This window comes from Camelus bactrianus, chromosome 30 (assembly GCF_048773025.1).
Source record: "Camelus bactrianus isolate YW-2024 breed Bactrian camel chromosome 30, ASM4877302v1, whole genome shotgun sequence".
In the NCBI taxonomy this organism is placed as follows: Eukaryota; Metazoa; Chordata; class Mammalia; order Artiodactyla; family Camelidae; genus Camelus; species Camelus bactrianus.
The window spans coordinates 6,087,701-6,104,857 of NC_133568.1; the positions used below are offsets into that span (position 1 = coordinate 6,087,701).

The window sequence follows — 17,157 nt, forward strand, 5'->3', positions numbered from 1 at the left end:
ACTATTACATTGAAATGCACCTTCCTCTCAAAAGTTTCTGCCACAAACTTCCAGGTCTTAAAATTCAATCTTACTTTCTTTCAAATGAAACTCAATTGTCTGTGGTATGTTTAGGTCTATAGATAAGAAAATGATATGCAGGCTTAATGATTCACTTTGTCCTTCAAGAAGGTGGTGTCAAATTTGTTGTCGTCTTGTCATACATGGAGCATTTCAGCACCACGAGTTTTTCCTCTTTGTGAATGTCTGAGTTATGCCACTTCACTTTTACCAAAGACCAACATTAGTATGGTAATAGTTTTTTTTTTTTTAATCAAAACTCCCCTTCAGATTTCTTTCAGTTAATGAAAACAAGTACTGATGCTGGTCTTCATAAAAGTGAAGTGGCCAAGGTGAACTTTTGGGAAGAAGGGGGTACCTGCAGCCTTCCTCTATGCACATGGAGAGCGCCTGTCGTTCTGCATTATTACATAACGTTTTACAAATCAGGCTTCTCTGATTACAACACTTCAACTCGTGTTACTTCTCACAAATGTTCCTTCACAAACTCGCTAGCCAGATGGAGGTATTTCTTCCATAATTTGACCACACAGTAATGCCAGAGCATGGTACTGGGGTGACTGTGTTTACCCAGGTGGGCATGGCTGTCTCCAATTTATAAGAAACAGAATGTTTTCCCACAAAATCTAGGCCTGGAAGATGATATACTCAGCACTTAATTTATTAAAATTGTCAAGTTTGCAACTGCTGGTGAAAACTAAACATGCCAACAGAATCTAGACTGAATGATATGTAGTTCATTTTGTTTTATGACTATAAAATAGGAGATGAGAGTAATCTAAGGGTAAGGAAAATTAGGGTATTGAGTAAATGTCATTTTTATTCTAAGACCAAATAGGATTTGATGAGGGCAACTAAGGCCAATGATTGTGTCTTAGGGGCCATACCAAGGGCTCAGCGGAAGAGTGAGAAGATTAGTGAGGCACAAATTAGAAATTGTCAGCAGCCAGTTTGGAAGCTGCAAGAACTGAAGGAGGAAATGTAAGGCAGTCTGCCATTCCCAGTGGATAGAGTCTTGCTGGTTTGCGAGTAAGTTTAATTCCTGCTAAGATGTCCCTTTTCACTTACTATCATGAATCTCTCCTGAGAATAAACTGCCACCTGATAATTTCTGATTCTTTAAAAAAAATGCTGGAGAGTGAGTATGTTTCTTCTGAAAATTAATGATATAAATAATGTTTGTATCTGTTACATATGGATAGTTTGGTTTAATTTGCAGTTTGCTGAAAATATTAGACATTAAGTGAAGGGAATTAGCTAAATATTATTGAAGGTGAACTATGACACATACATCATGATAGGTGCTTTACATACTTTAACTTTCTTAATGCAGCAACAGGTAGTATTAGAGAAGTTTTACTCCATTTCATATTAGAATAAAATAAGACTCAATGAAGTTAAACAGAACTATCACATCTTTCAGACTTTGCTTACTCTAATCTTCTCTCTTCAAAATTCTCCTTGATATCTTGATGTGAAAATACCAAGACGGCACAACTGATCATTGGCCACACTATGGAGATTGTCAGTGAGGTGTTTTTCTCTGATTTTTTTTCTTGGTGGAGAGCTTTCTTTTTTTTTTTTTTTTTAACATTTTTATTGATGTATAATCATCTCACAATGTGTCAAATTCCAGTGTAGAGCACAATTTTTCAGTTATACATGAGCATATATATATTCATTGTCACATTTTTTTCTCTGTGAGCTACCATAAGATCTTGTATATATTTCCCTGTGATATACAGTATAATCTTGTTTATCTGTTCTACAATTTTGAAATCCCATCTATCCCTTCCCACCCCCCGCCCTCTTGGCAACCACAAGTCTGTATTCTATGTCTATGAGTCTGTTTCTGTTTTGTATTTATGCTTTGTTTTTTTGTTTTTGTTTTTGTTTTAGATTCCACATATGAGTGATCTCATATGGTATTTTTCTATCTCTTTCTGACTTACTTCACTTAGAATGACATTCTCCAGGAGCATCCATGTTGCTGTAAATGGCGTTTTGTTGTCAGTTTTTATGGCTGAAAAGTATTCCTTTGTATAAACATACCACCTCTTCTTTATCCAGTCATCCACTGATGGACATTTAGGCTGTCTCCATGTCTTGGCTATTGTAAATAGTGCTGCTATGAACATTGGGGTGCAGGTGTCATCCTGAAGTAGGGTTCCTTCTGGATATATGTCCAGGAGCGGGATTCCTGGGTCATATGGTAATTCTATTCCTAGTCTTTTGAGGAATCTCCATACTGTTTTCCATAGTGGCTGCACCAAACTGCATTCCCACCAGCAGTGTAGGAGGGTTCCCCTTTCTCCACAGCCTCTCCAGCATTTGTCATTTGTGGATTTTTGAATGATGGCCATTCTGACTGGTGTGAGGTGATACCTCATTGTAGTTTTGATTTGCATTTCCCTGTTAATTAGTGATACTGAGCATTTTTTCATGTGCCTATTGATCATTTGTATTTCTTCCTTGGAGAATTGCTTGTTTAGGTCTTTTGCCCACTTTTGGATTGGGTTGTTTGTTTTTTTCTTATGAAGTCATATGAGCTGCTTATATATTCTGGAGATCAAGCTTTTGTCAGTTTCATTTGCAAAAATTTTCTCCCATTCCGTAGGTTGTCTTTTTGTTTTACTTACAGTTTCCTTTGTTGTGCAGAAGCTTGTAAGTTTCATTAGGTCCCATTTGTTTATTCTTGCTTTTATTTCTATTGCTTGAGTAGACTGTTCTAGGAGAACAGTTTTGAGATGTATGCTAGAATGTTTTGCCTATATTTTCTTCTAGGAAGTTTATTGTATCTTGTCTTATGTTTAAGTCTTTGATCCATTTTGAGTTATTTTTGTGTGTGGTGTAAGGGAGTGTTCTAGCTTCATTGATTTACATGCTGCTGTTCAGTTTTCCCAACACCATTTGCTGAAGAGACTGTCTTTATTCCATTGTATATTCTTGCCTCCTTTGTTGAAGAATAGTTGACCAAAAGTTTGTGGGTTCATTTCTGGGCTCTCTATTCTGTTCTATTGTTCCATATGTCTGTTCTTGTACCAATACCATGCTGTCTTGATGACTGTAGCTCTATAGTATTGTCTGAAGTCTGAGAGATTTATTCCTCCAGCCTCTTTCTTTCTCTTCAGTAATGCTTTGGAAATTCTAGGTCTTTGATGGTTCCATATAAATTGTATTATGATTTGTTCTAGTTCTGTGAAATATGTCCTGGGTAATTTGATAGGGATTGCATTAAATCTGTAGATTACCTGGGCAGTGTGACCATTTTAACAATATTGATTCTTCCAATCCAAGAGCATGGGATATATTTCCATTTTTTTAAGTCTTCTTTAATTTCCTTCATCAATGGTTCATAGTTCTCCATGTATAAGTCTTTCACCTCCTTTGTTAGATTTAATCCTAGGTATTTTATTACTTTGGGTGCTATTTTAAAGGGCATGGTTTCTTTACTTTCTTCTTCTGTTGATTCATCGTTAGTGTAAATAAATGCGACTGATTTTTGAACATTAATCTTGTAACCTGCTACCTTGCTGAATTCTTTGATCAGCTCTAATAGTTTTTGTGTGGACCTTTTAGGGTTTTCTATACATAGTACCATGTCGTTGGCATATAGTGACACTTCTGCCTCTTCTTTTCTGATTTGGATTCCTTTTATTTCTCTCTCTTGCCTCATGCTGTGGCTAGGACTTCCAAGACTATGTTGAATAGGAGTGGTGATAGTGGGCAGCCTTGTCTTGACTTTAGTGGGAAGCTTTTGAGTACTATGCTGGCTGTAGGTTTGTCATATATAGCTTTTATTACATTTAGGTATGTTCCCTCTATACCCACTTTGGTGAGAGTTGAGAGCTTTGTTTTCTTTAGTTCTGCATTGACTGACTTTTTCCTGGTTACTCTTGATTCCTCTTGTGTCAGGGAAAAGCCATCTATGATGGTACAAATGATCTCATTTGTGCAGATACATTACTCTTCATGGGCATCATAAAAATGGGAGTGATAAGCTCAAGAAATGCAATTCAAATGTTTGACTTTCAAAGGAAGTGACCTTTGGGCCAAAGAGATATTTGGAGTTAAAAAATGAGCCACTCAATCACTGAGGAGATTGACCCTCTGTTTGGGCCTGAGGGCAGCACCTTTAAGAGCTAAATAGGTGTTATTTCCATAAGGCTTTTCTCATTGTTATCCCTTAATCTTAACATTTATTACTGGAAAAATGCCTCACGGTCAACTCAGTTTAGGAAATTTTGACTTATTTAACTTATCCAAAAAATACTGTTTAGTGCCTACAGTAAGAAACAGAGCCATGGAAGCTGGGCATACAACATTGAATTATACAAACAGGGTTGTATTTTGTGTGAAACTTATATTCCAGTGAGGACAGATGGGTAATCAGCAGGTAAACGGATAAATTAAAAATGTAATTTTGCTAGTAATGGGTCTGATGAGAAACATTTGATCAGAGGGTGATGCAGGAGGGAAGACTTGGATGTAGATTTGTGAAGTTGCTTGAAGCACAGCAAGAATTTCAGTTTGGTCAAAATTTACATAACCACATTAAACATCTTCCTTTTTTTTTTTAATAAATGGGATATTTAAAAACATGTATTTGATGGGGCAACATCTCTCCCAAGGAGGTAAAAATGATTTCTTGGAGCATGAATATTATATATCTCACATAAATAGGCAGTAAATTTGTGGTATTATTATTTTAGAGGGGGTAATTAAGGGAATAAAATATTTTAAAAAGCACTTTTGTGGGGCTATAGTGAAAACACAATTGAGGAATATAGTGCAAAGTCATGTCTAAATGGTTCAGTAAGCTCATGAAGCAACTTTAGAATGTTAGTAAAGGTAATCCAAGTACAGAGGATTTTTACACAATCTTTATAAAATCTGGCTGCCTTTTGGGTAACCTTTTCTATTTAGATGAAATTTGAATTCCTCTGCCATGCTCAGGGGTTGTTTCCTATATAAATCCTTAGACACTTAGAGCATCTCTTTTGAATCTTCAAAATCATTAGGAATCTAGTCCTATCAAAATAACTTCCCATTAAGTCCTTGGGTGATTTGTTTCCAGAGTGGCCCTGTTTACTCATCTTCATGCTTGGATTTGCTAAGTTGAAACTCTAATGTGTCATGAGTTTCAGCTTTTTTGTACATAAGAGTTTATGTGAGTACATTCTCCATGGGGCAAGGCTTTGGTAACCCTGACTTGATCCTAGAAAATTTACTTGCACAATCTCTGCCTCCTACTTATGGGGACTATCAGCTGACTGGCTTTTAGAGGTCATAGAGATGACACGAGCCTGAGTTTTGGAGGTGATTTTAACAAATTTTTTGAGTACTAAACATGATCTTATCAATTTGAAGCACTATTTTGAAATAATCGAATCACTTGTATGTATGCACAATTATATTTAAAATGTGTCAGTAGTTCACCTGTTTTGTCTATATAAACAAATTTTGGCCTCATGATGGAGAGCCTTGAGCTATCAACAGTCTTTAGCTTAATTTACTTTCATCTCTTTTAGCATTATGGAAACATGTGTCTACCTTTTTTTTCTCTATCCAGATTGTGAGATTAGCAAATAAGAGTGTGTTTGTTTCCAGAGACGTGTCTTAGGAAAAGGAGAAACTGGAGTAGCTGGAATGTAGACGATACCTTAAGACAGGTTTTATGTTTCCCTTCTTTCAAGCAATTTTCTCTGTATGTGGATGTATTTTATAAGTAACATATATTATATATAATATATATACAATTCTGGGTTCCTCTTGGACCAGCTTCCTTTAACTTTATTTTTCTACTAATCATCTTTGAGAAGGACTTTATGTGGTGTTTTCTTTCTGTTTTGTTCAATTAATGGTTCTAATTATTTAATGAAAATAATAAGTTGGTTTAAATATATATATATATTTTTTGGTGTTGGTGCTTTGAGTGATGCGTTAGGTTGTTCAGGAATGAAGTCCCCTCCTTCTGGAAGCATTCCAAGAATTAACTTTTGTATCTACAATGGTACAGTAAGTGAAAAGTGTGACTGCAGATAATTCAATTTCTTCTCACATTTCAAGGAAAGTGTAGTGAGTTAGAAAGACTGGCAGAAGCAACCCTTTTAAAGCCCTGCACTAGAGACAGTCTGTTGATGATACAAGTGCTTGGGGCACAAGTCTTCTGGAGAGCGCAGGGCACTATTGCTCCTTAAAAATGATGACCCAGGGGCACTCCCTAAATACATTGCTCTGACTCTCCTGTTTTCCAGGATTTTATTGAATAAGTCTTCTAGCTCCATAGGAAATTCAGACACAAGAAAGACATATCAACTGTAAAGTTGGCTCCTTGGATTCAAATCCAGGATTTGTCACCTGCTAACTGTATATTCTTAAGCAAATCAATTATTTTGCTTTATATCAACCATAAAATATGTCTCATCATAGTTGATCATGAGGATTAAATGAGAAAACATGTATGAAGTAGCCACAAAATGTCTGGTACATGGATATACTAAATAATCTATTAAACTGAATCTATTAAGCTTAATTAAACATCCTCAAATGTTCACAGTTTTCTACCATGTTTCTTCTCCTTTTGTATATTATGGAAAAAACAGCTTATATTATCAAAATGCTGTGTATTGCCTGAAAAACCCAAAATATTGACTTCCTGTCACCTTTCTACTAAAAGTATTGTCATTACAGGTTAATTCTCTAACTCTGAATTCATCTTCACCATTGAAACGAAAGAAGACAGAGTGAATGTGACTCAATACATTCTAATGGGACTTACAGTCTTCAGATGCAGAGAATTCTATTTTGGGGTCACTTATCACCTACATTGTCACTGTCACAGGGAATCTGCTCATTGTGGTTACTAGAATCTGCAGGCCAACTTTGGCCACTCCCATGTATTTCTTCCTGACTTTCTTGTCATTGATAGCTGCATGCTTTTTCTCCTCCATAATCCCTAAAATGTTACCTGATCTGTTCTCTGATTCAAAAGCTGTCTCCTTCAGTGGCTGCATGACACACCTCTGTACTGAACATTTCTTGGGAGCTTCAGAGATTGTCCTCCTTGTGGTCATGACCTATGACTGCTACATGGCCATCTGTAGACCTCTGCACCATGTGACCATCATGAATTACTGCACATGCTGCCTCCTGGTGGGAGTGTGTTGGGCAGTGGGTTTTCTCCACTCTATTGGACAGATCCTAGTCACTTTCTGGCTCCCATTCTGTGGCCCCAACATCATGCATGGATCACTTCATGTGTGACATTTTCCCCCGATACAACTTGCCTGCACTGACAATTTCCTTGTTGGTCTCTTGGTTGGTGCCATGGGTGGCATAATCCCTGGGCTCACTTTTGTAATGTTATTGGCATCCTCTGTGGTCTTCCTGTACTCCCTAAGGACTCACATCTCTGCTGGGAAGAAAAAAGCCCTGTCTACCTGTAGCTCCCATGTCACAATCAATGTCTTGTTCTTTGTGCCCTATATTTTTATGTATCTGAGACCAGTAGCTATTTTTCCCATGGATAAATCCATAGCAGTGTTCTATACTCTTGTTACTCCTGTGTTAAGCCATGCTATCTACACAGTAAGGAATACAGAGGTAAAAATGCCATTAGAATGCTATTAAACAGGAATGCAATTTCAGATAATAAATGACCCAATAAGAAGATTTATTTCTATCATGATCTTTACTTTTCCATATTTTATTACTATAAACCCCTTCCCAAACCTCTCACTTGTCACTGACACCAGCTCTACAAGTTAGGTACTATTAGGATTATTGCTGTTTTACAGATGAAGAAAAGTGAAGTTCAAAAAAGTTAGTAATCTGCCCAAAATCAGAGATGCAGCTAGTATACAGCTCCCCTCTTTTCTAAATCCAAATCTGATACTCTTCCAGCCATTTTACATGTTATAAGAAAAAAAAGCATTTCACCAGATCCTCCTTTGTTTTGTAGTAATTGAAAATTTTTCCTCTCTAGTAATAGAGTTGTACAATGCGCCTGTGGTAAGCAGTTGTTACTCAAAAGCTGTGTGGCCTGTTGGTATCTAGGATATGGAATTTATTACAGAAAGAAGACACTTGGCAATGCTCTCTTGGCACACCCCTGATGTACCTAATATTTAAAATTATATCGGATTTCTTGTTCTCTTGGGTAAAAGTTATCAGTGGTTATAAAAATTGTACTCTATTAAAACTGATATGAAATTTAAGCGTGTTCTCACATGGTCTCAATAGCATTATAAATTTAAAATTTAGTGTTCTCATTTTACAGGAAAAAAATGGAGAATCAGAAGGTTAAATAATTCGATCATAGAACATGAAAGTCAGCTTTGAGCTCAAATAGTGTTACCCACATCCTATTATCTTTACATTATTCAGAGTTCCTTAGTGTGGTATTTGATTATGTTTTGGTATATAAAAATACTTTTGATTGTATGCCATATGAAATGACACTGTGTTATATTAGCAATTATTAGCAACAATTAAATACAGATATCCTTTCAGTAAAGTATACTTGTAAAGCAATTTCATTATTAGAAACTTGACTTTACATTTAGTTCTTTGAATCTGGAATTGTCTTCAAAAACTGCTTTTGGATAATATTTATGATATAAAAATACAGGAATGTTTAATCCACTGTTGACCAAAGAGAGTATTTCTCAGATAAGCAACTTACCTATGTTTTTAGACTCTGTTGTGATTTAATTGTGGCTCTTTTCAAAAATGAAGTTTGCTACCAAAATACACATATGTAGATGTCATAGATGTGTTACAGTTTCCTCTTTTGACAGAAAGATCCAGCCTCCCACTTCATAGATACCATATGTTTTATTGAAGAAATCAACGGACTCTCTGATGTAACACTATTTACTGAGCATATTATGAATAAAAATGTGATGGAGACTCGGAGCGCTTGCTTCAGGATCAAGAGACACAAGTTTTATTTCACACTATGACATCATCTTCTTTCATCACCTTAAACAGCTCTTCGTATTTCTATAAGTGGTTTAGTTAGGTAAAATGGAAGATGTTTCCAAATTCTGTGATTCTGCCCAACGCAATATATTTATTGCCGTAAATATTGTCATATCTGCTTCTACTTCAATTAGAAGTAAAATTGGAAGTTGTGACACCACAGTCTACTTCCCCAAACTTTTCTTTTTCTGGTAAACAAAGTTGCAGTTGTCCTTTTGGCTACAGTTGTCTCTGGATTGGACTTAACAATATGAACTCTGCTCTTGAGTTCTTTGCTATTTTGAGAACATGTCCCTCTACCTAGTGAGATGCATGAAGCTGCTATCAGAATACTGTGCCAGGTATTTGATTTTTGTGAAATTAGTCCCTGAACCTATCAAACATCAAATCAGACCTCAACAAGTTTCTGATCAACTGTGATAAGATCCACATATAATTCCTTCTGCTTTCTTTCTGATTTACCTTTCAAGTTTGAGAATCTGTGACTCTCCAGGGTTTTAAATGACTCTGGCCTTGGGTTTGTATCTTGGATACAGATTTTCCCAGTATATTTCCAGGAACTCCTCTTTTGAAAAATTATTTTCCTGGACCATCCTCACTGCTTTACCCAGCTCTGCCCTCCTTCCATGCTGTGCTTCTCTAGGGCTTGGGGAGCTGGGTTGCTTGGGGAGCTTAGGACAAGGGTTGGGGTCCTAAAGTCTTCACTCTACCCAGTGCTGTAGCTATTTAAGTAGAGGCTGGAAGACCAATTAATGGGTCATTGTGAATGGATTTCAAGCTTTTATGAGGTTGAGAATGATATCTGCACATGCTAATTCTCTGATCTGATTCGGGTTTTCAGTCCAGAGTTAAAAGGAAGTTCAAATTGAAAGACATTTTCACACTGACACTTCAGCCAAATCCATATTCCTTAGAATTCTTTAGGTAGTTTCAAGCCCTCACTCAGTCTTTGGCATCTACCATCGCAAATGTAATTTTGGCACTCTAATATTAAAAATCATGTTTACTCATGCGGTTTCAGTTTTCTTAAACTCCTTTCCTTCATGATACCTGCTGCTGAAAGTGATCAGATTCTGTGTAGCCAGTTCAGAGTTATGTAAAATTTATTCTTCTTCCTATTTAAGAAAGCACATTTGAATGTGGTTCTATACAGGAATATTCCTGAGTTGAACTGGATTAAATTTATTTACAAAATCATTTCAAATATTCATATTTATTCATTTTAGTAGATAATTATAATAGGTCTTACAGTTGATGGCAGCATGAGTGTATTGTGGTACTTCTGTTGTAAAGCATTAATTTAAAGATAGGAAACTTGGTCCAGGATTTAGTGGCCTGGCTTCTTACTTCACCTTCACTAGGCAAATAGCGTTCTTATTCCCTGTCTTATATTTTCTTGTTATAAATCGTGACTATTATTGCCTACTTTTCCTTGTCCATAGAACTACCATGAGATTAAATTTCAATGACAAAATTGCATTTTACCATCTTCAAATATAATTGAATAATGGAATTATTTTCATCGTTATCATGTTAATCTAATTCCAGGATTGACTCAAGATACATACAATTTGAAAAAAACTACTGTAAGTTTTACCAGGTCTGAAGTGTCAAAATTATAATAAGGTTCACAGTTATCACTTTTACATCTCAAACCATATTTTAAATACGATTAGATCAATTAAAATAAATATTATCCTGAAAACAATTTTAAGTCAGATAGTTCCCCACCTAAATGATTAGTTTATACAATAGTCAATATTTGGACTCAGTATTATGCTCATTTATTATCAAATACTTAAATTCAGAAGTGGTCAAGTTGTTTATTTTTTTTCTCTTTTCATAGTGCATTGTCTTCATCCATATTTAAAGAGGAGTTCAAAATTAAAGATGAATGCTGTAAGAGTTCTTCTCTGGAGTTCAATTAAGTGAAATAATTGGGTTGTTGGCAAGATCTCCTCGTGGTGGTGAAATACCCCTGAGGTCCAATTAGCCACAGCTAAAAACTTCACAGAATTGGCCTAGAAACAGGAAATGTGGCAGCATTTTTAAGGATCAAGAGAAACATCTTCTCTGAAGGAACAACTTATAAATCAGCAAAGGCAGTTATTGTAGCTGAGCAAGTTGGCATTTTTAATCTTACAAATTTATTGTTCTCTTGGTGAGCTGCCTGGGGCCCTGGCCATGGAGATATGTCAGCAAGTCCATAGGTGAGAAAAATTTTTCCCCAGGAAATCATATAATCATAGACTCTTAGGATTAAACGGATCTTACAAATTATACGATCACCCCACATCCTCACCCGTCTATGATTTCAGTCCCTCTTTAGCATGAAAGCATCAAGAAAGACAGACTCAACTACAATAGTAACAACATAGAAATAAAAGTATTTGCCTTTTTTAGTGAGATATACTTGTTAGAATAATTACATAATTAGTTAGAATTAAATTAGTTAGAATAATTATATAATTCCATGGGAAAGTATAGCTCAGTGGTAGAGATCGTGCTTAGCGTGCATGAGGTCCTGGGTTCAATCCCTAGTATCTCTGTTAAAAAAATGATAAGTGGTTTTTTTTAATTGAATAAATCAAGTTTGTATCCAAAATTTTCCGTACTTAATAATACAATATAAGAATTTTCCTATGATACGGCACAGTCTTTTTAAGTACTTCTGTTAAAAAGTACACATTAATCAGTGACATGAGCTCTATTGTAATCATCCATTTCTCCACTGTTGAACATACCATGTAGTCTCTAAATTTTCCACAGCTCTCAATAATTGTGTTGAATATATTTGTAAATAATGACTTTAATTTTTAAAAATATTTTCCTTTAGTGTTTATTCCTAGATAGTGCACTGAGAAGCAAGAAAAGAAAAGGAAAAGAAAAGAAAAAAGTAAAGAAAGGAAAGAAAAGAAAAGAAAGGAAAGAAACGAAAGGAGGAAGGAAAGAAGGAAGGAAGAAAGGGTGAGTAATGTTTTCATAGCTATTTCTAAGTCAGTTTCATTAATCATGTCTAATTCTTACTTTACATACACTCTGTTTTTCTGATCTGCTGGGCGATCCCACCTCAAAATAAGGGAATATAATGAAGCTGCTACACTTTGTTTCCACATTTTTGTAAATTTTTAATTTTGGATAATTAAAAAATAAACCTTTAACCTATTTGAAAGGAAAAGGCATTTTTGGCAGAATATATTTTATTATGTTTATGTATTCTCCTTTCGTTGGGAAATTTATGTCCCCAAATTTCCTTATTCTATTAGCAATGCACTGTCCTGTAACCAGGAAGGACAGATGATGGATGCTGCAGGGAGAGGGGAGAAGAAGGCATGAGAATGCCTGGGGGGGAAACACAAAGGGGTGGGAAGGTCATTCACGTCATGGAGGGACGAGTTGCCACTGTTTGGTAATAAAATGTCAGGCATCAAGGGCATTTAACAGGGTCACTTTTCATGATGTGTGAACAGACGTAGATTGATACATGCAGCAAGTGTCCAATAAATATTTGTTGAATGAACTTGTAGTAGGTATTTATAGTAAGTAATAGATTTTACATGTGTCTCTGTTGTGTGTGTTTATATGTATATGTGTATATTATCTCTCTGTCTTATTTAACAGACCATTTCTTTTTATACTCCACATTAAAATTATTCTTTAAACTTTGAAAAATGGTATTTCCTTTGTATGACAGATCCTTGTGTATTAACACTTATGCAAGAGTTTACTTTTTTTAATCCAACTCTACAAAGAATGTAAATTGACTGAATATGACCATGTTAAATGGTATGTGGAACAGAATTTGGAAGGAAAAGAAATATTGGCTAACAAACACTATAATTATTTTGAAAGTAAAACGACATGGTAATGTACTCTTTCCTAGAGGCAATTCATATTTTCATATTGATGCTGTGAGTGTCGTAGAAACTATTAAACTGGAATAGAGCTTCTTTTCAAATGTTTATCTATGTTTCTCATAAAGCAGAGAGTGGTGACAGAGAACACTTTAATTCTTTGTAGGTTTATAGTCTGGGGAAGCAGTCACACTCTTACCCATGGAGAATAACCATTCACCAAGCATTTACTCATCATCTAATAGACTTCAGAAACTGCAGGCTTTATGCCAGGCACTGTAGCAGGTGCAGCAAGGAACTAGCATATGTATTATGGTAGGTACCAAGGAGGGTATGTCAATAACAACAACATTGCATTTTCCTAAACTGCCTGCTTATGGCGGATATTTATTGTCAGTGTCTCATCACACACTTAGAGCTGAGGGTTGCAACTGTGAATTCTCATGGAAAATGCACTACTTCTTACATGTATGTAACACCTCTCAGCTTACAAAACCCATGTGAGAATTACAGTTTGTAACCTCACAGGCACAGAGCGGGGCTCAGAACCGTGGGACACAGAGATGACTTAGCAGAGTCATATGGAGATGGAAGCAGAAGGAGAATCCAGATCTCACGTAGACAGCCCAATGTTTTCTCAGTAAATTTCCCATCAAATGCTGCCCTACAGATGTTTTACAGGTGACAGGTACTAGGTGTCTGAAAAGAAGGAAACATCATTCAGGAAGTAAGAGAGAACTGAAACAAACACTGAGCAGGCATGTCAAGGACATGCTCCACAGGTAGAGTGACAGCTCTGTTTTGTTGTTGTTGTTGTTGTTTTTAAGAAATTCAGACCACAATCTTTTTGTGATTAATAGGTATCACTCCTATTTCTTTTCTAGGTAATTCAGGGCCCAGGAAACTGTTACTTGCTGAATGGATCTCCTCACCCTTCCCAAGAATGTGACTGAATTTGTTTTCTTGGGACTCACGCAGAATCCACACCTGCAGAAAGTGCTCTTCATTGTCTTTTTGTTCAGTTTCCTATTCACCCTGCTGGCCAATCTGTTCATCGTCATTACCATCTCCCTCAGCCCCACACTTTCAGCTCCCATGTACTACTTTCTGACTTACTTGTCCATCTTAGATGCCTCCCTCACCTCTGTCACCACCCCCAAAATGCTCACTGACCTGCTGCGTCGGAGGAAAACCATCTCCTGGGGGGGCTGCCTGGCTCAGCTCTTTGTGGAACACTTCCTGGCTGCATCAGAGGGCATCATCCTTGTTGCAATGGCCTATGACCGCTACGTGGCCATCTGCAAGCCTCTGTACTACACGACCATCATGCGACAGGGGCTCTGCCAGCTCCTTGTGGTCGTGACCTGGATTGGGGGCATCGTGCATGCTACTCTGCAGATTCTTTTTGCAGATGACTTGACCTTCTGTGGTCCCAATGTCATTGACCACTTCATGTGTGATTTCTTCTCACTATTGAAACTTTCCTGCAGTGACACCTACAGACTTGGAGTGGTGGTGGCAGTGAACAGTGGGGGCATATGCTTACTCATTTTATTCATGCTGCTCATCTCCTACATAGTCATCCTGAGCTCCCTGAAATCCCATGGCGCTGAAGGACGACGCAAAGCCCTCTCTACATGTGGCTCCCACCTTACAGTAGTGGTGCTCTATTTTGTGCCTTGTATTTTCATCTACACGCGTCCTGTGGCCACGTATCCTGCAGACAAGTTGGTGAGTGTGTTCTACTCAGTCCTCACTCCCATGTTAAATCCTATCATTTACACAGTGAGAAACACAGAGGTGAAAAACGCCATGAGGAGTTTGTTGAGGAGGAGAGTAACTTAGGCTGTTCATGATGTCAAGAAACTGATGATTTATATACACAGGGAGGATTACACATGTTGTAAATTGTGAAAAAAAAAATTAAGAAATTTTGCAGATCACTGACAGGAAAACAAGGCCTAGAAACTAACATTTCTTGAGTACTTAATAATGTCTAGGCATTTTTTAGGCACTCTGATAATTTGTGATATACTTTACCAAGTCTTCAGTCTTCACAGTCATAGCTTCAGAATAGCTAATGGAGAGAACAACTCTAAACTCCTAGTTTGATGATTGTAAAGTATGTTTTTCTTCAGAATCTTCCTTTTGCTTTACCAAATCTTTTATATATTTTACTTGTATGAAATTGGCTTTTCCATAGGCCCTTCATCTCAGAACTCTTGTTTTCTCTAACCTTTGGCAAAGCCAGTAAGTGACAGGAATTCTTATACAGATACACAGGGAAGGGACAGTTGCTTGAAGGAATCACAGCTGACTTTTTCCCCTTCACTACGAATTTACCAAAAGCAAAAGGAGATACATGCACCAAAGAGGAAATAATAATTCAAAATCTGTGTCTAATTCTTTTCTTGGCACAAAATAAGCCAGAAATTTTGAAGTTACTCTTTTTATTATTGAAGTAGTTAGTTTACAATGTTGTGTCAATTTCTGGTGTAATGGTCATAATGTTTCAGTCATACATATACATAAATATATTTGTTACCATATTCTTTCTTAAAGATCCTTATGACTCACAGGTTTTCATGAATATTAAATTTTTTTCCATATAAAGACTTGTGGAACCATTCAAAACAAGAAGGGTAAACTCTTTTTTTGTCCAGTTTCAACTAAAAGGCATATAGTTAGGTTCCAAAGCTGTTGCTCTGTAGGTCTGATACATATTTTTACACTAAGTGAACATCTTATAATATATCAGGTATATTCTCCTCAGTTGATTCATCCACAAACTAAGCCTGTCATTCCATTATTAATATGAACATTTTGCATAGAAGCAAACAGAAGTCAAGAGAGGTTTACTAATTTACTTGCCTTACATCACACTTGCTTACCCCAGATAGTGTGTCAGGAGCTATTACACTGAAGTGCACCTTCCTTTCAAAAGTTTCAGCTACAAACATTCCAGTCCAGGTCTTAAAAAACTCAATCTTACTTTCTTTCAAATGAAACTCAGTTGTCCGTGGTATATTTAGGTCCATAGATAAGAAAGTTATATGAAACTTAACGCAAACTTTGTCCTTCAAGAAGTTGGTGTCAATTTTTTGTAGCCTTGTTTCATATATAGCAACACATTTCAGCACTGTGAGTTTTTCCTCTTTTTGAATGCTTGTTTTATGCCACTTCACTTTTACCGAAGACCAACAGTAGGTTGGTAACAGATTTTTCTTTTAAATAAAAAAACCCCTTCAGGTTTCCTTCAGTTAGGGAAAGCAAGTACTAACATTGGTCTTCATAAAAGTGAAATAGCTAAGATGAATTTTTGGAAATCAGGAGATCTCTGCAATGCAGTGGAGAACATCAGGTCATTCTACATTATTAAATAACTCTTTAGAAATCAAAACTTCTCTGATTATTTTTTCATAATTTGACATATAGTAATGCCACAGCATGGTACTGGGTGACTTTGTTTACTAAGGTGTACATGGCTGTCTCCAGTTCATAAGAAACAGAATGTTGTCCTACAAAGTCTAGGCCTGGAATATGATATATAAGCACCTCATTTATTAAAATGGTCATGTTTGCAATTGCTGGTGGAAACTAAACATTTCAACAGAATCTAGACTAAGTGATATGTGGCTCATTTTGTCTTATGAATATTAGATAGGAGATGAAAATAATCCAAGGTCAAGAATAGGTAAAAGTATTGAGTAACTGTGGTTTTTATTCTAACACCAAATGGAGGATTTGAAGAGGGAAACTAAGCCAATGATAGTGTCTTAGCGGCCATACCAAAGGTTCAGAGGAGGGGTGAGAAGATCAGTGAGGTGCAAGTTATAAATTGTCAGCAGCCAACCTGGAAGCTGCAGAACTGAAGGAGGAAATGTAAGGCAGTTTGACATTCTCAGTAGATAGAATTCTGCTGATTTGTGAGTAAGCTTAAGTCCTGTTGAGATGTCCCTTTGCACTCATCATTAAGAATCTCTCCTGAGGACAAACTGCCACCTAATTATTTCTGATTCTTTAAAAAAGATATTGGGTATGTGAGTATGTTTCTCCTGAAAATTAATGGTATAAATAATGTTTGGATCTGTTGTATAAGAATGCTTTAGTTTAACCTGGACTTTTAATTTAGTGAAAATATTAGGCATTATGTGAGGCAAATGAGCTATTGCTGAAGGCCAACTATGAGGCATCTATTTTGATAGGTTATTTACATACTTTAATTTTTTTTATGTAGCAACAACTATTATTAGGGAAG

The 17,157-nt window shown here is 36.3% G+C and overlaps 1 protein-coding gene across 1 annotated transcript; it reads left to right on the forward strand.

The window, feature by feature from the left end:
* The first annotated feature begins 13,817 nt into the window (after positions 1-13,817).
* On the forward strand, positions 13,818-14,744 carry LOC141575669 (olfactory receptor 4C3D-like). Its single transcript, XM_074355441.1, has one exon. It carries the CDS (start codon positions 13,818-13,820, stop codon positions 14,742-14,744), a length of 927 nt encoding a protein of 308 aa, XP_074211542.1.
* The last annotated feature ends 2,413 nt before the right edge of the window (positions 14,745-17,157 follow it).